The 21467-nt window shown below is 41.8% G+C and overlaps 2 protein-coding genes across 19 annotated transcripts in view; one reads left to right on the forward strand and one right to left on the reverse strand.

Annotated features, from left to right (window-relative positions):
- The window catches only part of USP13 (ubiquitin specific peptidase 13), a 130788-nt gene that overhangs the window by 98443 nt on the left and 10878 nt on the right, over positions 1 to 21467 (forward strand). For all 12 annotated transcript variants that reach the window (XM_086395315.1, XM_086395366.1, XM_086395271.1 and 9 more), the window contains 2 exons: positions 997 to 1163; positions 3165 to 3318. In XM_086395315.1, coding sequence (XP_086251441.1) covers positions 997 to 1163; positions 3165 to 3318 — 321 coding nt within the window. The remainder of the gene's footprint in view (positions 1 to 996; positions 1164 to 3164; positions 3319 to 21467) is intronic.
- PEX5L (peroxisomal biogenesis factor 5 like) overlaps positions 6870 to 21467 on the reverse strand; it is a 334399-nt gene continuing 319801 nt past the window's right edge. For all 7 annotated transcript variants that reach the window (XM_086395557.1, XM_086395550.1, XM_086395544.1 and 4 more), the window contains one exon: positions 6870 to 17564. In XM_086395557.1, the coding sequence (XP_086251683.1) occupies positions 17543 to 17564 (22 nt within the window). In that variant the 3' untranslated portion in view covers positions 6870 to 17542. The remainder of the gene's footprint in view (positions 17565 to 21467) is intronic.

Below are 21467 nucleotides of genomic sequence, written 5' to 3' on the forward strand. Positions count from 1 at the left end.
CACCCCCTACCAGGGATTGAACCTGTGTCCTCTGCATTGACAGGCAGATTCTCAGCCACCAGACGATCAGGGAAGTCCCCATGTACAGATATTTATATGGGCATGTTTTCATTTCTTGTGAGTGGAATTTCTCTGTCATATAGTAATTCCATGTGTAACTCTCTTAGAAGCTACCGAATTGTTTTTTAACAGTGACTGTATAACATCCCCGCTAGCAATGTATAAGGGCTCCAGTTTTTCTACGTCCTCACCAACCCTTGTTAAATCTCATTGTGGTTTTGATTTGCATTTCCCTAATGGCTAATGATGAATGCCTTTTCATATGCATATTGACCAATGAGGTATCTTTGGAGAAATATCTATTCATATGCTTTGCCTGTTTTTAATGAGGTTAGTTGTCTTTGTATTTTTGGGTTTGAAGAGCTCTGGATACAGTTACCTTATGGGATATATGGTTTACAAATATGTTCTTCTGTTGTATGGGTTATCTTTTCACTCTTGATAGTTTCCTTTTGTCTCTTTTTTTTCTTTTGTCACTTTGTGCTTTCCGTGTTGTATCTAGAAAACCATTGCCTAACCCAAGGTTACAAAGATTTTCTTATATGCTTTCTTGTAAGAGTTTTGTAGTTTTAGCTTTTACATTTAGGCCAGTGATCCATCTGGAGTGAATTTTTGCATATGATGTGAGGTAGGGATCCAGATTTATTCTTTTGCATGTGAATATGTAGTTGTCCGAGCACCATTTGTTGAAAAGACTGTCCTTTCCCCACTGAATGGTCTCAGTACCCTTGTTGAAAATCAGTTGACCGTTGATATGTAGGGTTATATCTGAACTCTGAATTCTTTTAGGCTATTGATCTATATGTTTGTTCTTATGCCAGTTTTAGACTGTCTTGATTATTGTAACTTTAGGTATTTTTTTTTTGTTAGCTCTAAAGGGTTGTTTATTTCAAGACCTGAAAAAGGAAAGGGCCTGAGTGTGATTCTTTTCTCCAGATTTTGCTGAACCGCTGACCATGCCTGGTTATGGAGGAGCAGCTTCTGCTGGGGCCTCTGTTTTTGGTGCTACTGGATTGGATAACCAACCTCCGGAAGAAACTGTAGCTATCATTACCTCCATGGGATTCCATCGAAATCAGGCTATTCAGGCCCTGCGAGCAACGGTAAGCACGAGAGACCATGTGAACCCCTGCCTCTTCTGTTTTGTCAGTGGTAACTGAAACTTTCCAGTGTCCTCTGATCATTTTGAATCATGTCTGTCTCTCACCCACTATACCCCAGAAAGGTTTATTTGCATGTAGTATATATAAAGCTAAAATAAATGATTGAGGGAAACATACAGAGATTTTAAGAGTAAGGATATTTTTAAAAAGCGAGGGAGATAATACAATGGAGGTAAGATAATCCAACTGAAACACACTCTGTGTCCTCTTAATGTTTATTAGCATGAGGTCAGAGACTTTATTTGGAGCTTGCTTGTGGCCTTAGAGGAAGGAGGGATGCTTGAGATCCTGTGTTCAATAAGGTAGCTCTTCAGGAGAAATTGTGCTTTTCTGATACCAAGATCTTGGAGCGTTCTCTCTCAAAAGTCCCCATGGAGAAGTTTCTTTGGAATTCTCTGCTTCTGTTTCTCTCTGTGGAGAGAGAAGTTTTATCAGGTATTCGTGAAGTCCTGATATTATCAGGAAAGATGGAACCAGGAAATTGGAGGGTAGATAGATGCCTTCCTCTTGCAGTGTAGACATCAGGAGATCAGCCCTGGGATTTCTTTGGAAGGAATGATGCTAAAGCTGAAACTCCAGTACTTTGGCCACCTCATGTGAAGAGTTGACTTATTGGAAAAGACTCTGATGCTGGGAGGGATTAGGGGCAGGAGGAGAAGGGGACGACAGAGGATGAGATGGCTGGATGGCATCACTGACTCGATGGACATGAGTCTGAGTGAACTCCGGGAGTTGGTGATGGACAGGGAGGCCTGGCGTGCTGTGATTCATGGGGTCGCAAAGAGTTGGACATAACTGAGCGACTGAACTGAACTTTTTTTTTTTCACACCATAATCCATTTTTGAGGGCTTCCCTGGTGGCTAAGTGGTAAAGCCTGCCAATTCAGGAGACCTGGGTTCGATCTCTGGGTTGGGAAGTTCCACTAGAGGAGGAAATGGCAACCCACTCCAGTACTCTTGGCTACGAAAATCCATGGACAGAGGAGCCTGGTGGGCTACAGTCCAAGGGATCAAGATTGCAAGCGTTGGACATGACTTAGTGACTAAACCACCAGAACCAATCCATTTTTGAGTGGATATCTGCTCCCGAGTTCTTGCCATCCTGACTGGGTTCTGATGGGGCCCCTTGCTGAGGTCACAGAGGCTCTCGGCTGGCTCCGGACAGTTTGGCTGGAACAATCTGTTTCCCTTTAAAATGCTTGAAATGTTCAACTGGAGTTTGTTATACTCAGCATGCTTGTTTATGCCCCAATTATTTTACTTGCTTGACTGTTTAATTGAAGATTTTGTCTACATCTAAACAAATTGTTTAACTCATCAAGTAATGTCACAAAGGGGATTGACGGAAATGCTTTTATGGTCCATTGATTTGAATTACATGGAGTTCAGTTTAAAACAATGTAACTTAACTAACCAGTGTTGTCTTCGTTAATCAAGGCATCAATCTTGTCTCTGCTGCAGTTCAATCACTCTGCTGACATTTAGGAGAAGAGGCTCTGACCTGGTACCCATGTTAGCTTCCCTCCACCCTGCATGGTTATCTGCACAAAATGCAGTTGGTGGAGAAGGTCCATTGTAGTTAGTGTGGCTTTGGAAAGAGCCACAGTAAGACAGATGCCATTCTCTTTGGCCTTCAGCCTTTCATCATTATCAGCATCAGCTCACAGAAATGCTGAGCTAGGACTGATATAGCTTTGGAATGCTGACCTGCTGATCTGAACTGTTTTCCAGCGAATCCAATTACAGACCTCAGTTGAGAGACTTGCAGAATGTCCATGGAAAGTGCATTTCATAGACAGGGTCAGAGCCTCTTACTCAGAGCCACTTAGGACTAATGAATTTAGGCCTACTGCCCTGTCTGCTTGACATCCTGGTTCAAACGGTCAGGATATAATGAGGCCCCAGGACAGCATACATTGTAAAAATATTTTGTTTTATCAGAATAGTAACCTGGAAAGAGCACTGGATTGGATCTTTAGCCACCCTGAGTTTGAGGAGGACAGTGACTTTGTGATCGAGATGGAGAATAACGCCAATGCGAACATCGTTTCTGAGGCCAAACCTGAAGGACCTAGAGTCAAGGATGGATCTGGAAGTAAGTTCTTGCCTCAGGGATTGCTCAAGGGGTTGTGGAACATTCTCTTCACGCCCTTCCCTCCCACTCCTGTATGTTGACATCTTTAAAGTGAAAGTGAAGTTGCTCAGTCCTGTCTCTTTGCGACCCTATGGATTGTAGCCCACCAGGCTCCCCCGTTCCTGGGATTCTCCAGGCAAGAACGCTGGAGTGGGTTGCCATTTCCTTCTCCAATGCAGGAAAGTGAAAGTGAAGTCGCTCAGTCGTGTCCGACTCTTAGGGACCCCACGGACTACAGCCCACCAGGCTCCTCCGTCCATGGGGTTTTCCAAGCAAAAGAGTACTGGAGTGGGGTGCCATTGCCTTCTCCGCATAAATGGTGCACTTGGCCACTTCTCTTGGGCCAGGGTAACCTGGGGGAGTCTTGGCAGACTTAGGGATGCCACCTGGTGTGTGCGCCTCACTTTAGCGCCAGCTCTGACTTGCTCTGTGCTTTGATGTGAAATTCCATTGTAGGCCATGAACACTTTTGTCCCAAAGAGAGCTGTTATTTTCGTGGTAACATTTTTGAAGAGTTGAAAAGCAGTCTTATACCCTTGACCGTATCGTTGCTCATAACTCCTCCTGATCATTTTCTGAAGGGCTGTCAGGTCAGGAAGAACTTCTGTAGGTGCATCTGGTGCCCTCCATCAGCAAACACTTATATGTGTCACCCTGTGCTGAGCACGACTCTAAGCACTTTACCTAGACACTCATTTAATCCTCACCACACCCATTTTACAGGCAAGAAAACAGAGGCATAGAAAGATTAGGTAACCTTGCCCAAGATCACATAGTAGAGTCAAGATTCAGAGTCAGAATCCATGTTCCTGCCTACTCTGTACCCTGTCTCTCGGGCTCTCCTTCCCTACAGGATCGGAGCCTGGCAGCCAGCACCCCCTGCCGTCAGGTCCCAGCCAGCTCGTGTCTCGGTGTTGTTTCCTCTGCACTCCCCAGACCTACAGCTCATGGGCCTGGTATGGTAGCCACACCACTCAGTGGTCCTCGTCCCTCTTCTCCTCACCCCCAGGCCTTCATTCAGACTAACCCTTAGATGCAAACTGCCTCTTCTTTCCCATCACGGCTTGCTAAAATCCTCATCATTATTCAGAACTTGGCCACAGGTTCCATTTCTCTGGGCCATTTCCCCAGCTTCTTATCGTAATCAGTCGCTCCTTACCTCACATGCTGCTGACAATTCTACCAACATTAACAGTCCTTCTCATGTCATGTTTAGTCCTCACAGGACCCCTGTGAGGTGAGCACCGGGATTATGTCCATGCTGCAGATGAGGAAACTGAGGCAGAGAGGGTAAAGTAACTCGCCAAGCTCGCTGTGCTGATGAGAAGTAGAACCGGAACCCCTCCCCCTCAGGCAGCCTGCCTGCAGAGCCTGTGCCCGTAGCTCCTGTAACGGGGTGTTTGCTTTTCTTATTAGAGGTATCAGGTTCATCTTGAGATAAAATTAGTTGTGTAAATACCTGTGTCTCCCAGCTGACAGGGAGCTGGTGGAGGACAGAGGCCGTTTCACTTTTATTGAGCTTGTGGTGTCCGGTGCATAGAAAGTACCAACAAAATAATAATTGTATCTAATTAAATTCACCGTAACAGCATTTGTTCCTATAATGGTATGACATGTAGCTTCATGGTCTTACCAGACCTAACACCTGTGCATTGATAAGGCTCTAGAGACAGAGAGGGGGAGGGAAATTTCTTTCTTCTTTTATATAAAACAGGTATTTCTTCACTGAAACTGTGTTAATCTGACTAGATAAAAAAAGGATGAGTTGTAGTTGTCCCAACTTCCAACCTGTCTAAAGGGGCTTGTGTTACTTTTTGGAAATCACTGCCTGGCCTAAAATATTAAAAGCTGTTACGGACAAGTTACTCAATAATTCACGAGCAGAATTTATTATGTGTTCCGTGTCCATTGGTTCACTGCTTCTGTGATTTTCTGTAATGGACTTTTCTTTAGGATGGTGAGTTCTTGCAGAAGGAATAAACCACAAGATGGGGCCCTTGTAATGCTGCCAAGGTATTTGGCTGCAGAGGGAGGGAGAGTCTGATATTAGGGTTTCCAGTCTTCTGATGGAGCTTGGATGGACCAACCACTCTCTCAGAGATGGTCATTAATGATACAGAACAGCCACATCTCTCCTCGGGCTTACTGAACTCAGAGTGACCTGCATATATTCCTGGTTTTTGAGTCGCATCCTTGAATAGGATTTCATGAAGTTTTTAAACACCCTTGAATTTAAAGGTGCTCTGGGCCAAACTCTGTGGCTCTCACTCCTCATCACTTCCAAATTTAGCAATTATGGTTGAGTGTGGGGAAGGAGACAGTGATGCACTATGAAAAAGCACATGGAGGATATGCAGAATCTAAGGGCAGTAGGAGGAGAAAAATTTAGTTATAAAAGATGCATAAACCACCCTAACTCATCAAATGCATTCTGCGTGGGATTTTGTAGAAGAACAGATGCTCTTCAAGTAGCCTTTCCAGCACTGTGTCTGGCCCATGGGAGGGGATGAGCAAATGAATGACTGAATGAGGAAGTGCATGCCACGTGGTGGTGGTCACAGGGGTTGTCTGCTGCCTCCACTGAGCGCCGCCTGGAGGAACCAGCAGTGGACTGCTGCATTCTGTGGCCGAAACCACAGGAAAGGGGAAGAATGACATCTTTTCGCTGCATTAGCATCTGAACACCTGTTGGTCACTTTTCTTGTTTTTCTTTTCCAAAAATTAACATTTATGTTATTTTTTCTTCCAATGAAAAGGATGTATAATAACTTGAGCAACTTGAGAAAATTGAGAGCTATGAAAAGAGGAAAATGATAATTATAGTCCTACTAGCCAGTCATAACCCAGTCACTGTTAAATATTTTGTGTATATCTTTTAGATCTTTCTTGGCAAAAAAATAAAAATGAATATAAAAATATATATTTATAGAAACATAGCATTCTATTCTATACATGATATCTTTAAAATACTGAAAGATAGCTAATTTACAATATGTTAGTTGCAGGTGTACAGCATAGTGATTCAGTATTTTTATAGCTGATATTCCATTTATAGTTATTACAAAATAATGACTATATTTCACTGTGGTGTACATTATAGCCACTATTCATGCTATTTTATAGCCTGCTCATTCCCTAGCTGTGGGTATACATTATGTAAATCCAGGTCATTGAACATATATTAATATTCAGTTGTACCATAATATATATACCTAATTCTAGGCCAGCTAGCTATTATTTAAATAAAAAACAATTTCAGAAAGAGTTTTAAATAACAGGGTTATTTGCACATTCAGAAGGTGTTGGCAGTGATTTTTAAATAACACATTATTCTTAAAGGGTGAATTCCGTTCACAGAAGTATAACAAATGCTTCTTTCAGTCTCTATCCAGGTAACAAACATTTGTTCAACATTTAAGTTTCTTTCATTTCTTCCCTCCTCCTCTCCACTCCCTTCTTTTTTTTTGTTAAAAATAATGCCGTAATGAATATTCTTGAGCTCTCCCTTCTTCTTTTTTTTTAAAGTTACTTTTAAAAAACTATTTATTTCTTTGCTGCACCGGGTCTTAGTTGCAGCACTCTGACTCTTTAGCAGTAGCATGCCGACTCTTCTGAATTGTGAGTTTCCTGACCAGAGATTGAACCCGGGCCCCCTGATTTGGAGGCTTGGAATCTTAGTCATTAGACCACCAGGGTAGGCCCTCCTTTATTATTTCTTTAGGGTGAGTTTCTGGAAGTGAAGTTTTTGAGTCAAATGTGTGTTTTGAGATGTGAATACAGATGATTGCTTCACTCCCCTCAAACACAGCCATGAGCTCCTTTCCCCATCCTTCCCAGCAGTGCTGTCAGCCCAGGACTCTTCATATTTTTCATATCCTTATTGCCTAGTTGTTTTTCTTCTTGTTAATTGCTTCCTCACTTCCTTTGCCCATTGCCCATTTTTATTGAAGTGTTTAGATATTTTTTTTTTATTGATTTGTTTGACAGTTTCAAGTATTGTAAATTATACCTCGTAGCTTTATAGTATTGAGTTTTTCTGGCAGAAACATGTTTTCCTTTGCTTCATCTCCCCTTTCTCCTGCCCCTGAAGCTATATGGTTTTCCGTGTAGTCGTACGTGTTTCTGGTTTAGTGACTTCTCAGAATTACATATTCTGTGGTGGTGTTCAGTCACTCAGTCGTGTCTGACTCTTTGCGACCATATGGACTTGCAGCACACCAGCCTTCCCAGTCCTTCACCATCTCCCCAAACTTGCTCAGACTTATGTCCATTGAGTTGGTGGTGCCATCCAAACATCTTATCTTCTGTCTCCCTTCTCCTCCTGCCATCAGTCTTTCCCAGCATCAGGGTCTTTTCCAATGAGTTGGCTCTTTACATCAGGTAGCCAAAGTATTGGAGCTTAAGCTTCAGCAGTAGTCCTTCCAGTGAACATTCAGGGTTGATTTCCTTTAGGATTGACTGGTTTGATCTATTTGCAGTCCAAAGGACTTTCAAGAGTCTCCTCCAGTACCATAATTCAAAAGCATCAATTCTTTGGCATTCAGCTTTTCTTATGGTCCAACTCTCACATCCATACATGACTACTGGAAAAACCATAGCCTTCACTAGACGGACCTTTGTTGGCAAGTGATGTCTCTGCTTTTTAATATGATGTCTAGGTTTGTCATAGCTTTTCTTCGAAGGAGCAAGTGTCTTTTAATATCATGGCTGCAGTCACCATCCACAGGATTTTGGAGCCCAAGAAAATAAAGTCAGTCACTGTTTCCATTTTTTCACCATCTGTTTGCTGTAAATTGATGGACCAGATGCCATGATCTTTGTTTCTGAATGTTGAGTTTTAAGCCAGCTTTTTCACTCTCCTCTTTCACTTTCACCAAGAAGCTCTTTAGTTCATCTTTGCTTTCTGTCATAAGGGTGGTGTCATCTGCATATCTGAGGTGATATGAAGAAATCAAGATTTCTCCCGGCAATCTTGATTCCAGCTTGAGATTTATCCAGCCCAGCATTTCTCATGATGTACTCTGCATATGAGTTAAATAAGCAGAGTGACAATATACAGCCTTGATGTACTCCTTTCCCAATTCTGAACCAGTTGTTGTTCCATGTCTGGTTCTAACTGTTGCTTCTTGACCTGCATATAGGTTTCTCAGGAGGCAGGTACGGTGGTCTGGTATTCCCATCTCTTTAAGAATTTTCCACAGTTTGTTGTGATCCACACAGTCAAAGGCTTTAGTGTAGTCCATGAAGCAGAAATAGATGTTTTTCTGAAATTCGCTTGCTTTTTTTTATGGTCCAACGATGTTGGCAATTTGATCTCTGGTACCTCAGCCTTTTCTAAATCCAGCTTCTACAGATGGAAGTTCTTGGTTCACGTACTATTGAGCTTAACTTGGAGGATTTTGAGCATTACCTTGCTAGCATGTAAAATGAGTGCAGTTGTGTGGTAGTTTGAACATTCTTTGGCATTGCCCTTCTTTGGGATTGGAATGAGAACTGACCTTTTCCAGTCCTGTGGCCACTGCTGAGTTTTCCAAATTTGCTGGCATATTGAGTGCAGCACTTTGACAGCATCATCTTTTAGTACTTGAAATAGCTCAACTGGAATTCCATCACCTCCACTAGCTTTGTAGTAATGCTCCCTAAGGCTCGCTTGACTTCACACTCCAGGATGTCTGGCTCTACATGAGTGATCACACCATCATGGTTATTCAGGTCAATAGAACCTTTTTTGTACAGTTCTTCTGTGTATTCTTGCCATCTCTCTTAATATCTTCTGCTTCTGTTAGGTCCATACTGTATCTACCCTTTTTTGTGCCCATCTTTGCATGAAATGCTCCCTTGATATCTCCAGTTTTCTTGAAAAGATCTGTAATCTTTTCCATTTTGTTTTCCTCTGTCTCTTTGCATTGTTCACTGAGGAAGGCTTTTTATCTCTCCTTGCTATTCTTTGAAACTCTGCATTCAGATGGGTATATCTTTCCTTTTCTCCTTTGCCTTTTGCTTCTCTTCTTTTCTCAGCTATTTGTAAGTCCTCCTCAGACAACCATTTTGCCTTTCTGCATTTCTTTTTCTTGGGGATGGTTTTAATCACTGCATCCTATACCAATGTTACGAACCTCCGTCATAGTTCTTTAGGCACTCTTATCAGATCTAATCCCTTGAATCTATTTGTCACTTCCACTGTATAATCATAAAGGATTTGATTTAGGTCATACCTGAATGGCCTATTGTTTTCCCTGTTTCTTCAATTTAAGTCTGAATTTTGCAATAAGGAGTTCATGATCTGAGCCACAGTCAGCTCCTGGTCTTGTTTTTGCTGACTGTATAGAGCTTCTCCATCTTCCTGCAAAGAATATAATCAATCTGATTTTGATATTGACCATCTGATGATGTCCGTGTGTAGACTTGTCTCTTGTGTTGTTGGCAGAGGGTGTTTGTTTATGACCCTTGCGTTCTCTTGGCAAAACTCAGTTAGCCTTTGCCCTGCTTCATTTTGTACTCCAAGGCCAAACTTGCCTATTACTCCAGGTATCTCTTGATTTCCTACTTTTCATTCCAATCCCCTATGATGAAAAGGACAACTTTTTTTGGTGTTAGTTCTAGAAGGTCTTGTAGGTCATCATAGAACTATTCACTTTCAGCTTCTTTGGCATTAGTTGTTGGGGCATAGACTTGGATTACTGTGATATTGAATGGTTTGCCTTGGAAATGAACAGAGATCATTTTGTCGTTTTTGAGGCTGCACCCAAGTACCACATTTCAGACTCTTCTGTTGACTATGAGGACTACTGCATTTCTTCTAAGGGATTCTTGCCCACAGCAGTAGATATAATGGCCATCTGAATTAAATTTGCCCATTTCCATTCATTTTAGTTCACCGATTCCTAAAATGTTGATGTTCACTCTTGCCATCTTCTGTTTGACCACTTCCAGTTTACCTTGATTGATTGATCTAACATTCCAGGTTCCTATGCAATATTGTTCTTTACAGCGTCAGATTTTACTTTCACCATGAGATACATTCACAGCTGGGCATTGTTTCTGCTTTGGCCCATCCTATTCATTTCTTCTGGAGCTATTTCTCTGCTCTTCTCTAGCAGCATATTGGACATCTACTGACCTAGGAGGTTCATTCTTTAGTGTCATATCTTTTTGCCTTTTCATACTGTTCATGGGACACTCAAGCCAAGAATGATGAAGTGGTTTGTCATTCCCTTCACCAGGGGACCACATTTTGTTAGAACTCTCCACCATGACCCATCTGTCTTGGGTGGTTTCCTCCATTGCATGGCTCATAGTTTCATTAAGCTGCACAAAGCTGTGATCAATTTGGTTAGTTTTCTGTGATTGTGGTTTTGTCTCTGTCTGCCCTCTGATGGATGAGGATAAGAGGCTTGTGCAAGCTTCCTGATGAAGGAGGGACTGCCTGGCTGTAGGGGAAACTGGGTCTTGCTTTGATGGGAAAGGCCATGCTTAGTAAATCTTTATTCCAATTTTGTGTTGGTATATTTTCTAAACTGTTTCTCCTGAATTTTGAAAAGTTCCTGATCTTGCAGTTGGCCTTTCTGCAGGGATTTGATTAGAATTATATTGAATTCATAGGTTCCACTCAGAAAAATATGTATTCTTTTTAGGTGAGTTGTTTACATTCTCAAGACATTGCTTTTAAATTTTGTTTTGGTTGGTGAATTGGCTTGAACATTTGAGTTGAGGATAATGAGGAAATTTTAAAGGTTTAGGTAATTTCTATTGAGGAGCAAAATGGAGAGCCCAAACAGACAGATCAAATAAAACCAACAACAGTTTTCAGGGTTCTTTTATAAGTAGTAGCATTGCTAAGCCAAACTTGTTTAAACAAAACGGTATGTGTTGTATCATAAAAGCTAGCAGGTCCCAGGAAGACTTGACTTTGGGCATGCCCTTGACTCCAGAACTCAAACCTTTTGTCTGGGTGTATCGTCTGCCTCTGTTTCCTTAGGGTTGGTTCCAGTCTTAAACAGGCACTCCCTCATGGCCACAGGATGGCTGCCAATGCCTCTTACTATTGAATCTTTCCAGGTTAAAATTCAGCAGAAAGAGTCTTGTCCCAGAGTTCTCTGCAGAGGTTCTGAGAGTATGAGGGTCTGTCTTCAGGTGGTGCTAGTGGTAAAGAACCTGCCTGCCAATAAAGGGGACACAAGAGATGCGCGTTTGATCCCTGGGGTGGGAAGATCCCCTGGAGGAGGGCATGACAACCCACTCTCTTTGCCTGGAGAATCCCATGGACAGAGGAGCCTTGCAGTTCGACTCCTTTGTGACCCCATGGACTTTAGTCCACCAGGCTCCTCTGTCCATGGGGTTTCCCAGGCAAGAATACTGGAGTAGGTTACCATTTCCTTCTCCAGAGGGTCTTCCCAATCCAGGGATCAAACTCGTGTCTCCTGCATTGGCAGGAGAATTCTTTACTGCTGAGTCACAAGGGAAGACCTAAGAGTAGGTTACTCTTACTTTAAGGAGTAGCGTGGCTACTGGGCTGTCGCTATAGCCTGTTAACTCTGAAAATAATGACATGGGAGGGGTTTGAACTGGAAAAACAGTGACTGGGATTAAAGAAGCACTTGCATCAAAATCTTCCTTTAGGGAATATGTTAATTAAAAATGTCTGTTGTTATCTTTTTGAATGAGGAAGCAATATCATTGCATGATGTTATCTAATTTGATTAAAAGGGTTCGTGCTTTCAACACTTGGTGAAATAGTAGCTGTGCTTTACTGAATGTCTACTAAATGCCAGGCATTTCCTTTACTGATTTTTCCTGGCTCCTCACAGTGAGAAAGTGGTAGCTAACAAGATACCTACTTGCTGGTGGTAGGACCACCTTGTAATTCAGGTCTGGCTGATTTTGAAGGCTGCACTTTGTCCTTTGCCCTCTCTTGAGTCATCCTATTTCCAGTTTTCTAAATTGGAACACAGGCAGGAGCCTATTTTTCAAAAGACTATTTATGGTCATCTCTTACCTGTCTTAAGAGCTGTACTTAACTTTCTGTTGAGTTTTTAAAATTCTTAAGAAGTGGGAAATCAAGTCATCAGTCTGACCTATCTGGGCTCCTGCCATTTGCAAAATCATTTCTGTTTCTGTGTTGCACTTAATGAGTGCTTAGTTGTTTTTTTTTTTTTTAGAAGAACTCACTGATTGCCAATGTAATTAAAATGTGATTAGGCTGTGATTACTCAGAACCTGCTCCGGCTCCTTCAGCCACATCGCTCTAATGGCGCAGACATCTTCTCCTGCAGCTGAGAATTTTCCAGCAAGGAGAGCAGAGAGACATTTCATTTACATAATGGTGGGGCTCCCAACATTCAGAACTCCCCAAGGAATGCAGTCAGAATAGGAGCTGTAGAGCAGGGCACAGCAGCTGGGAGGCTAAGCCCCGGTGGGCTCCTCAAAAGCCGCACACACTGAATACATCTGGGTTCTCTTTCTCATCCTGTCAGCACCTGTGCTTTTCAGTGGTACTGTGGAAGTTTAAACTAATTTACACTGAAGTATAGATGGCCAGGAACTATTGAGTTTGGAGGAAAGTCTTTGCTACTTGTTGTTTTAGGCAGTATGACAATGAGAAGTCCAGGTGGATTGGTGATTTTGAGCTGGCTGGAGTTGGGGAGGCAATTTGTAGACCTTTTAAGATTCTGTCCATCTTATCAGTTACTTTAAGCTGTTATTGATTTACTCAAATCCTCCTTTCTCTCTTTTTGGGAATTGAATAGTTTTCTAAAAGCTCCAGATCCACCCCTTGCCCCCCAGCACACACTGTGGGTCTTTTCTCAGAGCAGGAATGAGGGAAACCAAGCAGTTGAAGGTAGGGAGATTGCAGATGTAGGATGCTTGTGAGTCAGATGCTGGTAAGTTGGGAATGACATTTTCCCTTCTGTTGTTACGGATGGGTAATGACACACATTATTCAAGTTAGGGAGATTCAGTTGGAAAATTCAGTCTCGGTTTCTCATCCAAAGGCTGCAGAGCACCCGGGGTCTTGGTGTTTGCTCCAGGGAGGTTTTGGTGTTTCTGTATCCTGGGGAGCTGTCTGTGTGCTGTCAGTCGTGTCCCATTCTTTGCGACCCTGTGGACTGTAGCCCACCAGGCTCCTCTGTCCTTGGGATTTCCAGGCAAGAATATTGGAGTGGGTTGCCATTTCCTTCTCCAGGGAATCTTCCCAACCCAGGGATTGAACTCATGTCTCTTGCATTGACAGATAAGTTGTTTATTGTCTGAGCCACCATGGAAGCCCTGTGTTCTGAGCACTCTGTAAACAGACTAAATAATGTGTCCTGCCCTCACAATCTCATGCTTTTTAAGTAGATATACATGCTTAAATGATTTATAAAATTTAAATTAATTGCACTCCTGAATCTAGCATTGCTTTTGGTCATTATGTGTTGTTGAACTATAGTTTTCAAAAAAGTAAAATGACTGTCAGGTACATGAAAACTGAACCTATAGACAGATTTTCTTTGATTAGGGAACCAGTTAGTTGTTATTACTGATTCAAAAGCATCTGAAAAGATGCTTTTAGAATATTTAAAGATAATTTGATGGCTGAGTTAGATGTATAATTAGTGTCTATGAGGCTCATAACTCCTGGAAGTTACAGGTGTTGGCAGAAGAAAAATCTCAGAACCTGAAAGTTGCAAGTTTTATTCAGGGAACCTACTGAGGACAGTATCATCTGAGGAATTCTCTGAAGACTTAAAGAAGGAGCCAAGGTATATATTAATAGGAGTATTTGCTGGAAGAAAAACATGTAGTTGAACATCAAAAGCTTACTGCTAATCACAAAGAAAACATGATCGTAGTACTTTTCCATGTTGGGGAAGATGCAAGATTCTTAGCTCATTGAAATCATTCCTTAGATATGAGTCTTAACTGTCTATCTAAGGTCGGTATCCAGAGTACAGAAAGGTTCGTTTTTTCTCCCTCCTGAATTCCCTGAGGCTGCACTGTGGTCCGTGGTTGCAGCTGAAGGCTTGATCTTTGTAGAGCCAGAATGGCAGGAAGCATTCCCCATCTACAGCGCCCCCTCCTGGTCACAGATTTGATCTAGGGTTGGGAGGCATTTCATGACAAATTTGTCCCACTGTACTAGGAATTCTCATGCTTAGGTCAGATGGGGATTTCATTGATAGGCCATTCAACAAGTTTTTTTTTTTTGAATTAAGCCCTGTTGATAACCTAAAATTCTATGGGTTGTCTGTTGTACTAGTTTACCATCTAGGAAATTCTTTCCCTTGTTGCTTCTTCCTATGTCTTGTTGTTCAGTCACTCAGTTGTGTCCGACTCTTTGCGACCCCGTGCACTACAGCTCACCAAGCTTCCCTGTCCTTCACTATCTCCTGGAGTTTCTTCAAACTTATGCCCATTGAGTTGGTGATGCCATCCAACCATCTTATTCTGTGTTGCCCCCTCTCCTCCTGCCTTCAATCTTTCCCACCATCAGGGTCTTTTCATCAGGTGGCCAAAGTATTGGAGCTTCAACATCAGCCTTTGCAATGAATACTCAGGATTGATTTCTTTTAAGATGGACTGGTTTGATCTCCTTGTTTTTCAAGGGGCTCTCAAGAGTCTTGTCCAGCACCACAATTTGAGAGCATCAATTCTTTGGCGCTCAGCCTTCTTTATGGTTCAACTCTCACATCCGTACATGACTACTGGAAAACCATAGCTTTGACTCTACAGACCTTTGTTGGTAAAGTGATGTCTAGGTTTGTCATGGCTTTTCTTCCAAGGAGCAAGCCTCTTTTAATGTCGTGGCTCCAGGGCTTCCCTGATGGCTCAGCAGTAAATAATCTGCCTGTGATGCAGGAATTCCAGGAGATAAAGGTTCAGTCCCTAGGTTGGGAAGATCCCCTGGAGGAGGACATGGCAACCCACTCCAGTATTCTTGCCTGGTGAATCCCATGGACAGAGGAGCCAGGCTGGCTACAGTCTATAAAGTTGCAGAGAGTCAGATGAACTGAAGTGATTTAGCACACATGCAGTCACTGTCTACAGTGATTTTGGAGCCTGAGAAAATATAGTCTGTCAGTTTCCATTTTTTTCCCCATCTTTTTGCCATGAAGTGATGGACCAGATGCCATGATCTTAGTTTTTGGATGTTGAGTTTTAAGTCAACCTTTGCAGTCACCTCTTTCACTTTCATCAAGAGGCTTTTTAGTTCATCTTTGCTTTCTGCCATAAGGGTAGTGTCATCTGCATATCTGAGGTTATTGATATTTCTCCCTGCAATCTTGATTCCAGCTTCATCCAGCCTGGCATTTCACATGATATACTCTGCATATCAGTTAAATAAGCAGGGTAACAATATATAGCTTTGACATACTCCTTTCCCAGTTTGGAACCAGTCTGTTGTTCCATGTCCAGTTCTAACTGTTGCTTCTTGACCTGCATACAGGTTTCTCAGGAGGCAGGTAAGGTGGTCTGGTATCCCAGCTCTTTAAGAATTCCACAAAGTCAAAGGCTTTAGTGTAGTCAATGAAGCAGAAGTATATGTTTTTCTGGAATTCCCTAGTTCTTTTTATGGTCCAACAGATGTTGGCATTTTGATCTCTGGTTCGTCTGCCTTTTCTAAGTCCAATTTCTACATCTGGAAGTTCTCAGTTCACGTACTGCTGAAGCCTAACTTGAACGATTTTGAGGATTACCTTGCTAACATGTCAAATGAGGACAATTGGGTAGTAGTTTGAACGTTCTTTGGCATTACCCTCTTTGGGTTTGGAATGAAATTTTGACCTTTTCCAGTCCTGTGGCCACTGCTGTGTTTTCCAAATGTACTGACATATTGAGTGTAGCATTTTAACAGCAGCATCTTTTAGGATTTGAAATAGCTCATGTGGAATTCCATCACTTCCACTAGCTTTGTTTATAGTAATGCTTCCTCAGGCCTAGTGTCTTCACATTCCAGGATGTCTGGCTGGCTCTAGGTGAGTGACCATACCATTGTGGTTATCTGGGTCATTAAGACCTTTTTTTATACAGTTCTTCTGTGTATTCTCGCCAGCTCTTCTTAATGTCTTTTGCTTCTGTTCGGTTCGTACCATTTCTGTCCTTTATTGTGCCCTTCTTTGCATGAAACGTTCTCTTGCTATGTCTAATTTTCTTGAAGATATCTCTAGTCTTTCCCATTCTATTGTTTTCCCTTATTTCTTTGCATTGATCACTGAGGAAGGCTTTCTGCATTTCTTCTTCTTGGGGGTGATTTTGCTCATTGCCTCCTGTACAATGTTATAAACCTCTGTCTGTAGTTCTTCAGGCACTTTGTCTATCAGATCTAATCCCACAAATCTATTTGTCCCATGTCTAGAGCTGTACTATTATGGTTATTCTACATAGGGTTATATATGTAATCAGTTACCTCAAGTTGTTTAGCCACCATTAATTTTGTCAGAGGCCTGTTTTACACATCAGATAATGCAAGAGACAACAGTCTTATGAAATAGAATATCAGTAATATTTTTATTGTTCAATCACTAAATTGTGTTTGACTCTTTGTGACCTCATGGACTGTAGCATGCCACTATCTCCTGGGGCTTGCTCAGATTCATGTCCATTGAGTTGGCAATGCTGTCTAACCATCTCATCCTTTCCCACCCTCTTCTCCTTTTGCCTTAAATCTTTCCCAGCATCAGGGTCTTTTCTAATGAATTGGTTCTTCACATCAGGTGGCCAAAATATTGGAGCTTCAGCATCAGTCCTTCCAGTGAATATTCAGAGTTGATATCCTTTAGGATTGATTGGTTTGATCTCCTTGCTGTTCCAGGGACTCTCAAGAGTCTTCTCCAGTACCACGGTTTGAAAGCTTCAATTCTTCAATGCTCAGCCTTCTTTATGATCCAGCTCTCACATCTGTACATGATTCTTGGCAAAATCACCAGTAACAGATCAGTAATATAGCTGGTGACTTTAGTAAGGTCATAATACAGTAGACAGAGATACAAAACAGTTTGAAACAACAAGGAGAGAACAAATGAAAATGATGATTAGTATAACTAGTGGCAGTCTGGATTACAATAAGCCATCAAGTCCAGGGTGAAGCCAGGTGGAGAAGCCAGATTCCAGAGGGATCAGGTAGAGAGGAAAAGATACATGTTTCATCTTCATTTTAGAAGGTATGCTTTATCAGCGTGTTGTAGGTCTCAGTTGTAGGTCTCTATTAGCATAAGAGGAAAGTTTTTCTGGAAAACAAAAATTAAAAGCCATGAATACTTTGGACAAAAAGTCGTAAAAGTATAAATTGTATTTATCACTTCACTTGGTTCCATGTAATTAATTCCTGTTGATCTAGATGAAACCATCAGATTCTCCATTAGTTTTCAAATTTCTTACCCAGTTCAATGGCACTATCTGAAAGTCATCAGCAACTTATATTGGTCAAAAAGTCCTTTTTATGGATCTTCTTGAAGTAATTCATTTCATAAAAGTATCAGAGTAAAACAACGACAAAAGACTCAAAATGGCATGGCTAAAGATATCACTACAATGCAGTTGACAAGAAACTTGGTTATTTCTGGGACATGACACATTTTAAGATAATAACTAGAATTAGACTGGTAGCATTATACCAGCACACACCAGATTTTTAGGAATTCCATATAATTTTGGAATATCTATATTAATGAACTTCAGTTCAGTCGCTCAGTCGTGTCCAACTCTTTGTGACCCCATGAATCGCAGCACGCCAGGCCTCCCTGTCCAACTCCCAGAGTTCACCCAAACTCATGTGCATCGAGTCGGTGATGCCATCCAGCCATCTCATCCTCTGTTGTCCCCTTCTCCTCCTGCCCCCAATCCCTCCCAGCATCAGGGTCTTTTCCAATGAGTCAACTCTTTGCATGAGGTGGCCAAAGTATTGGAGTTTCAGCCTCAGCATCAGTCCTTCCAATGAACTCCCAGGACTGATCTCCTTTAGGATGGACTGGTTGGATCTCCTTGCAGTCCAAGGGACTCTCAAGAGTCTTCTCCAGCACCACAGTTCAAAAGCATCAATTCTTCGGCGCTCAGCTTTCTTCACAGTCCAACTCTCACATCTATACATGACCACTGGAAAAACCATACCCTTGACTAGATGGACCTTTGTTGGCAAAGTAATGTCTCTGCTTTTTAATATGCTACCTAGGTTGGTCATAACTTTCCTTCCAAGGAGTAAGTGTCTTTTAATTTCATGGCTGCAGTCACCATCTGCAGTGATTTTGGAGCCCCCCAAAATAAAGTCTGACACTGTTTCCATTGTTTCCCCATCTATTTCCCATGAAGTGATGGGACCAGATGCCATGATCTTCGTTTTCTGAATGTTGAGCTTTAAGCCAACTTTTTCACTCTCCACTTTCACTTTCATCAAGAGGCTTTTTAGTTCCTCTTCACTTTCTGCCATAAGGGTGGTGTCATCTGCACATCTGAGGTTATTGATATTTCTCCCGGCAATCTTGATTCCAGCTTGTGCTTCTTCCAGTCCAGCGTTTCTCATGATGTACTCTGCATATAAGTTAAATAAGCAGGGTGACAATATATAGCCTTAACGTACTCCTTTTCCTATTTGGAACCAGTCTGTTGTTCCATGTCCAGTTCTAACTGTCGCTTCCTGACCTGTATATAGGTTTTTCAAGAGGCAGGTCAGGTGGTCTGGTATTCCCATCTCTTTCAGAATTTTCCACAGTTTATTGTGATCCACACAGTCAAAGGCTTTGGCATAGTCAATAAAGCAGAAATAGATGTTTTTCTGGAACTCTCTTGCTTTTTCCATGATCCAGCAGATGTTGGTAATTTGATCTCTGGTTCCTCTGCCTTTTCTAAAACCAGCTTGAACATCTGGAAGTTCACGGTTCACGTATTGCTGAAGCCTGGCTTGGAGAATTTTGAGCATTACTTTACTAGCGTGTGAGATGAGTGCAATTATGTGGTAGTTTGAGCATTCTTTGGCATTGCCTTTCTTTGGGATTGGAATGAAAACTGACCTTTTCAAGTCCTGTGGCCACTGCTGAATTTTCCAAATTTGCTGACATATTGAGTGCAGTGCTTTCACAGCATCATCTTTCAGGATTTGAAATAGCTCGACTGGAATTCCATCACCTCCACTAGCTTTGTTCGTAGTGATGCTTTCTAAGGCCTACTTGACTTCACATTCCAGGATGTCTGGCTCTAGGTGAGTGATCACACCATCTTACCCACATAATATAACCTAAGGTTTATCATCACTTATTTGACAATATCTTCCTATGTAATTTAACATACCAATTGAACCTAATTACTTTGGGTTGTTTCAGGGGCCCTTGGAATCATCTCAAAGTTACCTAGAGGTCAAAAGAACTTTGTCAAAGAAATCAAATGTTTTAAAACACTTGGTCAGATAGGATCATAGGTTAGTGTGAAGCAATACTTATTTATTGAACCAAAGTGACAATAAAAGATTTGAAAAGCAAATACAGAAAGTTACAACAGATTACTTAAAAGGTAAGGAAACTTTACAGTCTGCTATCAAAAGCAGATCAGTGTCCCAAGAATACTTTGGAGAGGGTGTCTGCAGTGGCTGATGGCTTAATCCTTACAGAACTGGAATCACATCAGCACAGGCAGACCTCATTTTAATGTGATTCTCTTTTATGTGTTCGACAGATATTGTGGTTTTTTCAAAGTGAAGGCTTGTGGCTGTGGCACATCAAACAAGTCTGTTGAAGCCATTTTTTCCAACAGCATTTGCTCACTTAGTATTTCTGTGTCACATTTTGGTAATTCTGACAATATTTCAGAGCCCCTGTGTCGGTAATATTCCCTGGAGAAGGGAAGGGCTGTGCACTCCAGTATTATGGCCAGGACATAGACTATGAGGCATAGACACAGACTCCTCTGTCCTCATAGACAGAGGAGCCTGGCAGGCTACGGTCCATGGAGTCACAGAGAATCAGACACAATTGAATGACGTTCACTTTCACCAGCAAAAAGATTACAACTTGCTGAAGGCTCAGATGATGGTTAGCATTTTCAATCCATAAAGTATTTTTAAATTAAGATATGCACATTTCTTTTTTAGACATATGCTATTGCATACTGAATAGGCTATAGTATAATGTAAAACATAGTTTTTATTTATATGCACTGGGAAACCAAAAAAATTCATGGGACTTGCTTTATTTCAATAATTGCTTTATTGTGATAGCCTGGAACCAAACCCACAATCTCTCTGAGGCATGCTTGTATATATTCCACCAGAGAGAACTTTTTGGTATCTTTGCCAGACAAAAATCTACAAGTTAACAAGTAACTTCACTAAGTGTGGAATCTTTAATCAGTAGTAAGTGGTGAGAGGAAGTAAGTTCATTACCCTAGACTAGGGGTCTGCACGTTTTTTCTCTGAAGGTCCAGATAGTAAATGTTTTAGGCCTCATGGGCCTTACATTTGTCATCTCATATTTTTGTCCCCCCTCTTTTCTCCTTTCTCCCTGGCAGCACAGGAACAGGCTGTGGGCTGGATTCGGCCTATGTGGCATCATAGTATGCTGGTCCCTACCCTAGACAATCCTTGGGTGGCCATTTCTCCATATGGTACCGTCAGGGGAGTGTGTGATTTCCTCAGTTCTGTTTCGTTGCAACAAAAATTTGAAGCAATGAACAGACCAGTGTTACGGCTCTGTGTAGTTTCCTTGGATGGACCAGCATTACAGCTCTGTATTACAGCTCAGTTTTATTTAGAAAGTAAAGGAAAACACATCCTCAAGGTGTGAGGGCTGGCCAACCCAAAAGACATGAAGAGAAGAGAAGCCCCTCCCACCCAATTTTGACTCTTTTTACATGTTTTTTCTCTTCCCCCTGGGCCTGCCCTATGTAAATTGGGCTAGCCAGGAGGGCTGTTTATCTGAGGTTGTCACTCCAATCCTCCTCAGACCTTCCTTTGTTCTATTTTTGCTGGCTTTTCCCTTCTTTGTCTTTTAGCCACTGCCATTCTGGACTCCTTTTTCCTATTCTAACTACCTAACAATACAAAAGAGCATTCTGCCTACCTCTTTTACTTTCCAAGTTTGCATTTAATTTTCCTGACAGTGCTTTCTTTTTCAAAGAGTAAAATCAAGTACAATCCCCATTACTCT

This window comes from Bos grunniens, chromosome 1 (genome assembly GCF_055505025.1).
Source record: "Bos grunniens cultivar Pamir isolate PY7600 chromosome 1, Bosgru_T2T1.0, whole genome shotgun sequence".
Classification (NCBI taxonomy): domain Eukaryota; kingdom Metazoa; phylum Chordata; class Mammalia; order Artiodactyla; family Bovidae; genus Bos; species Bos grunniens.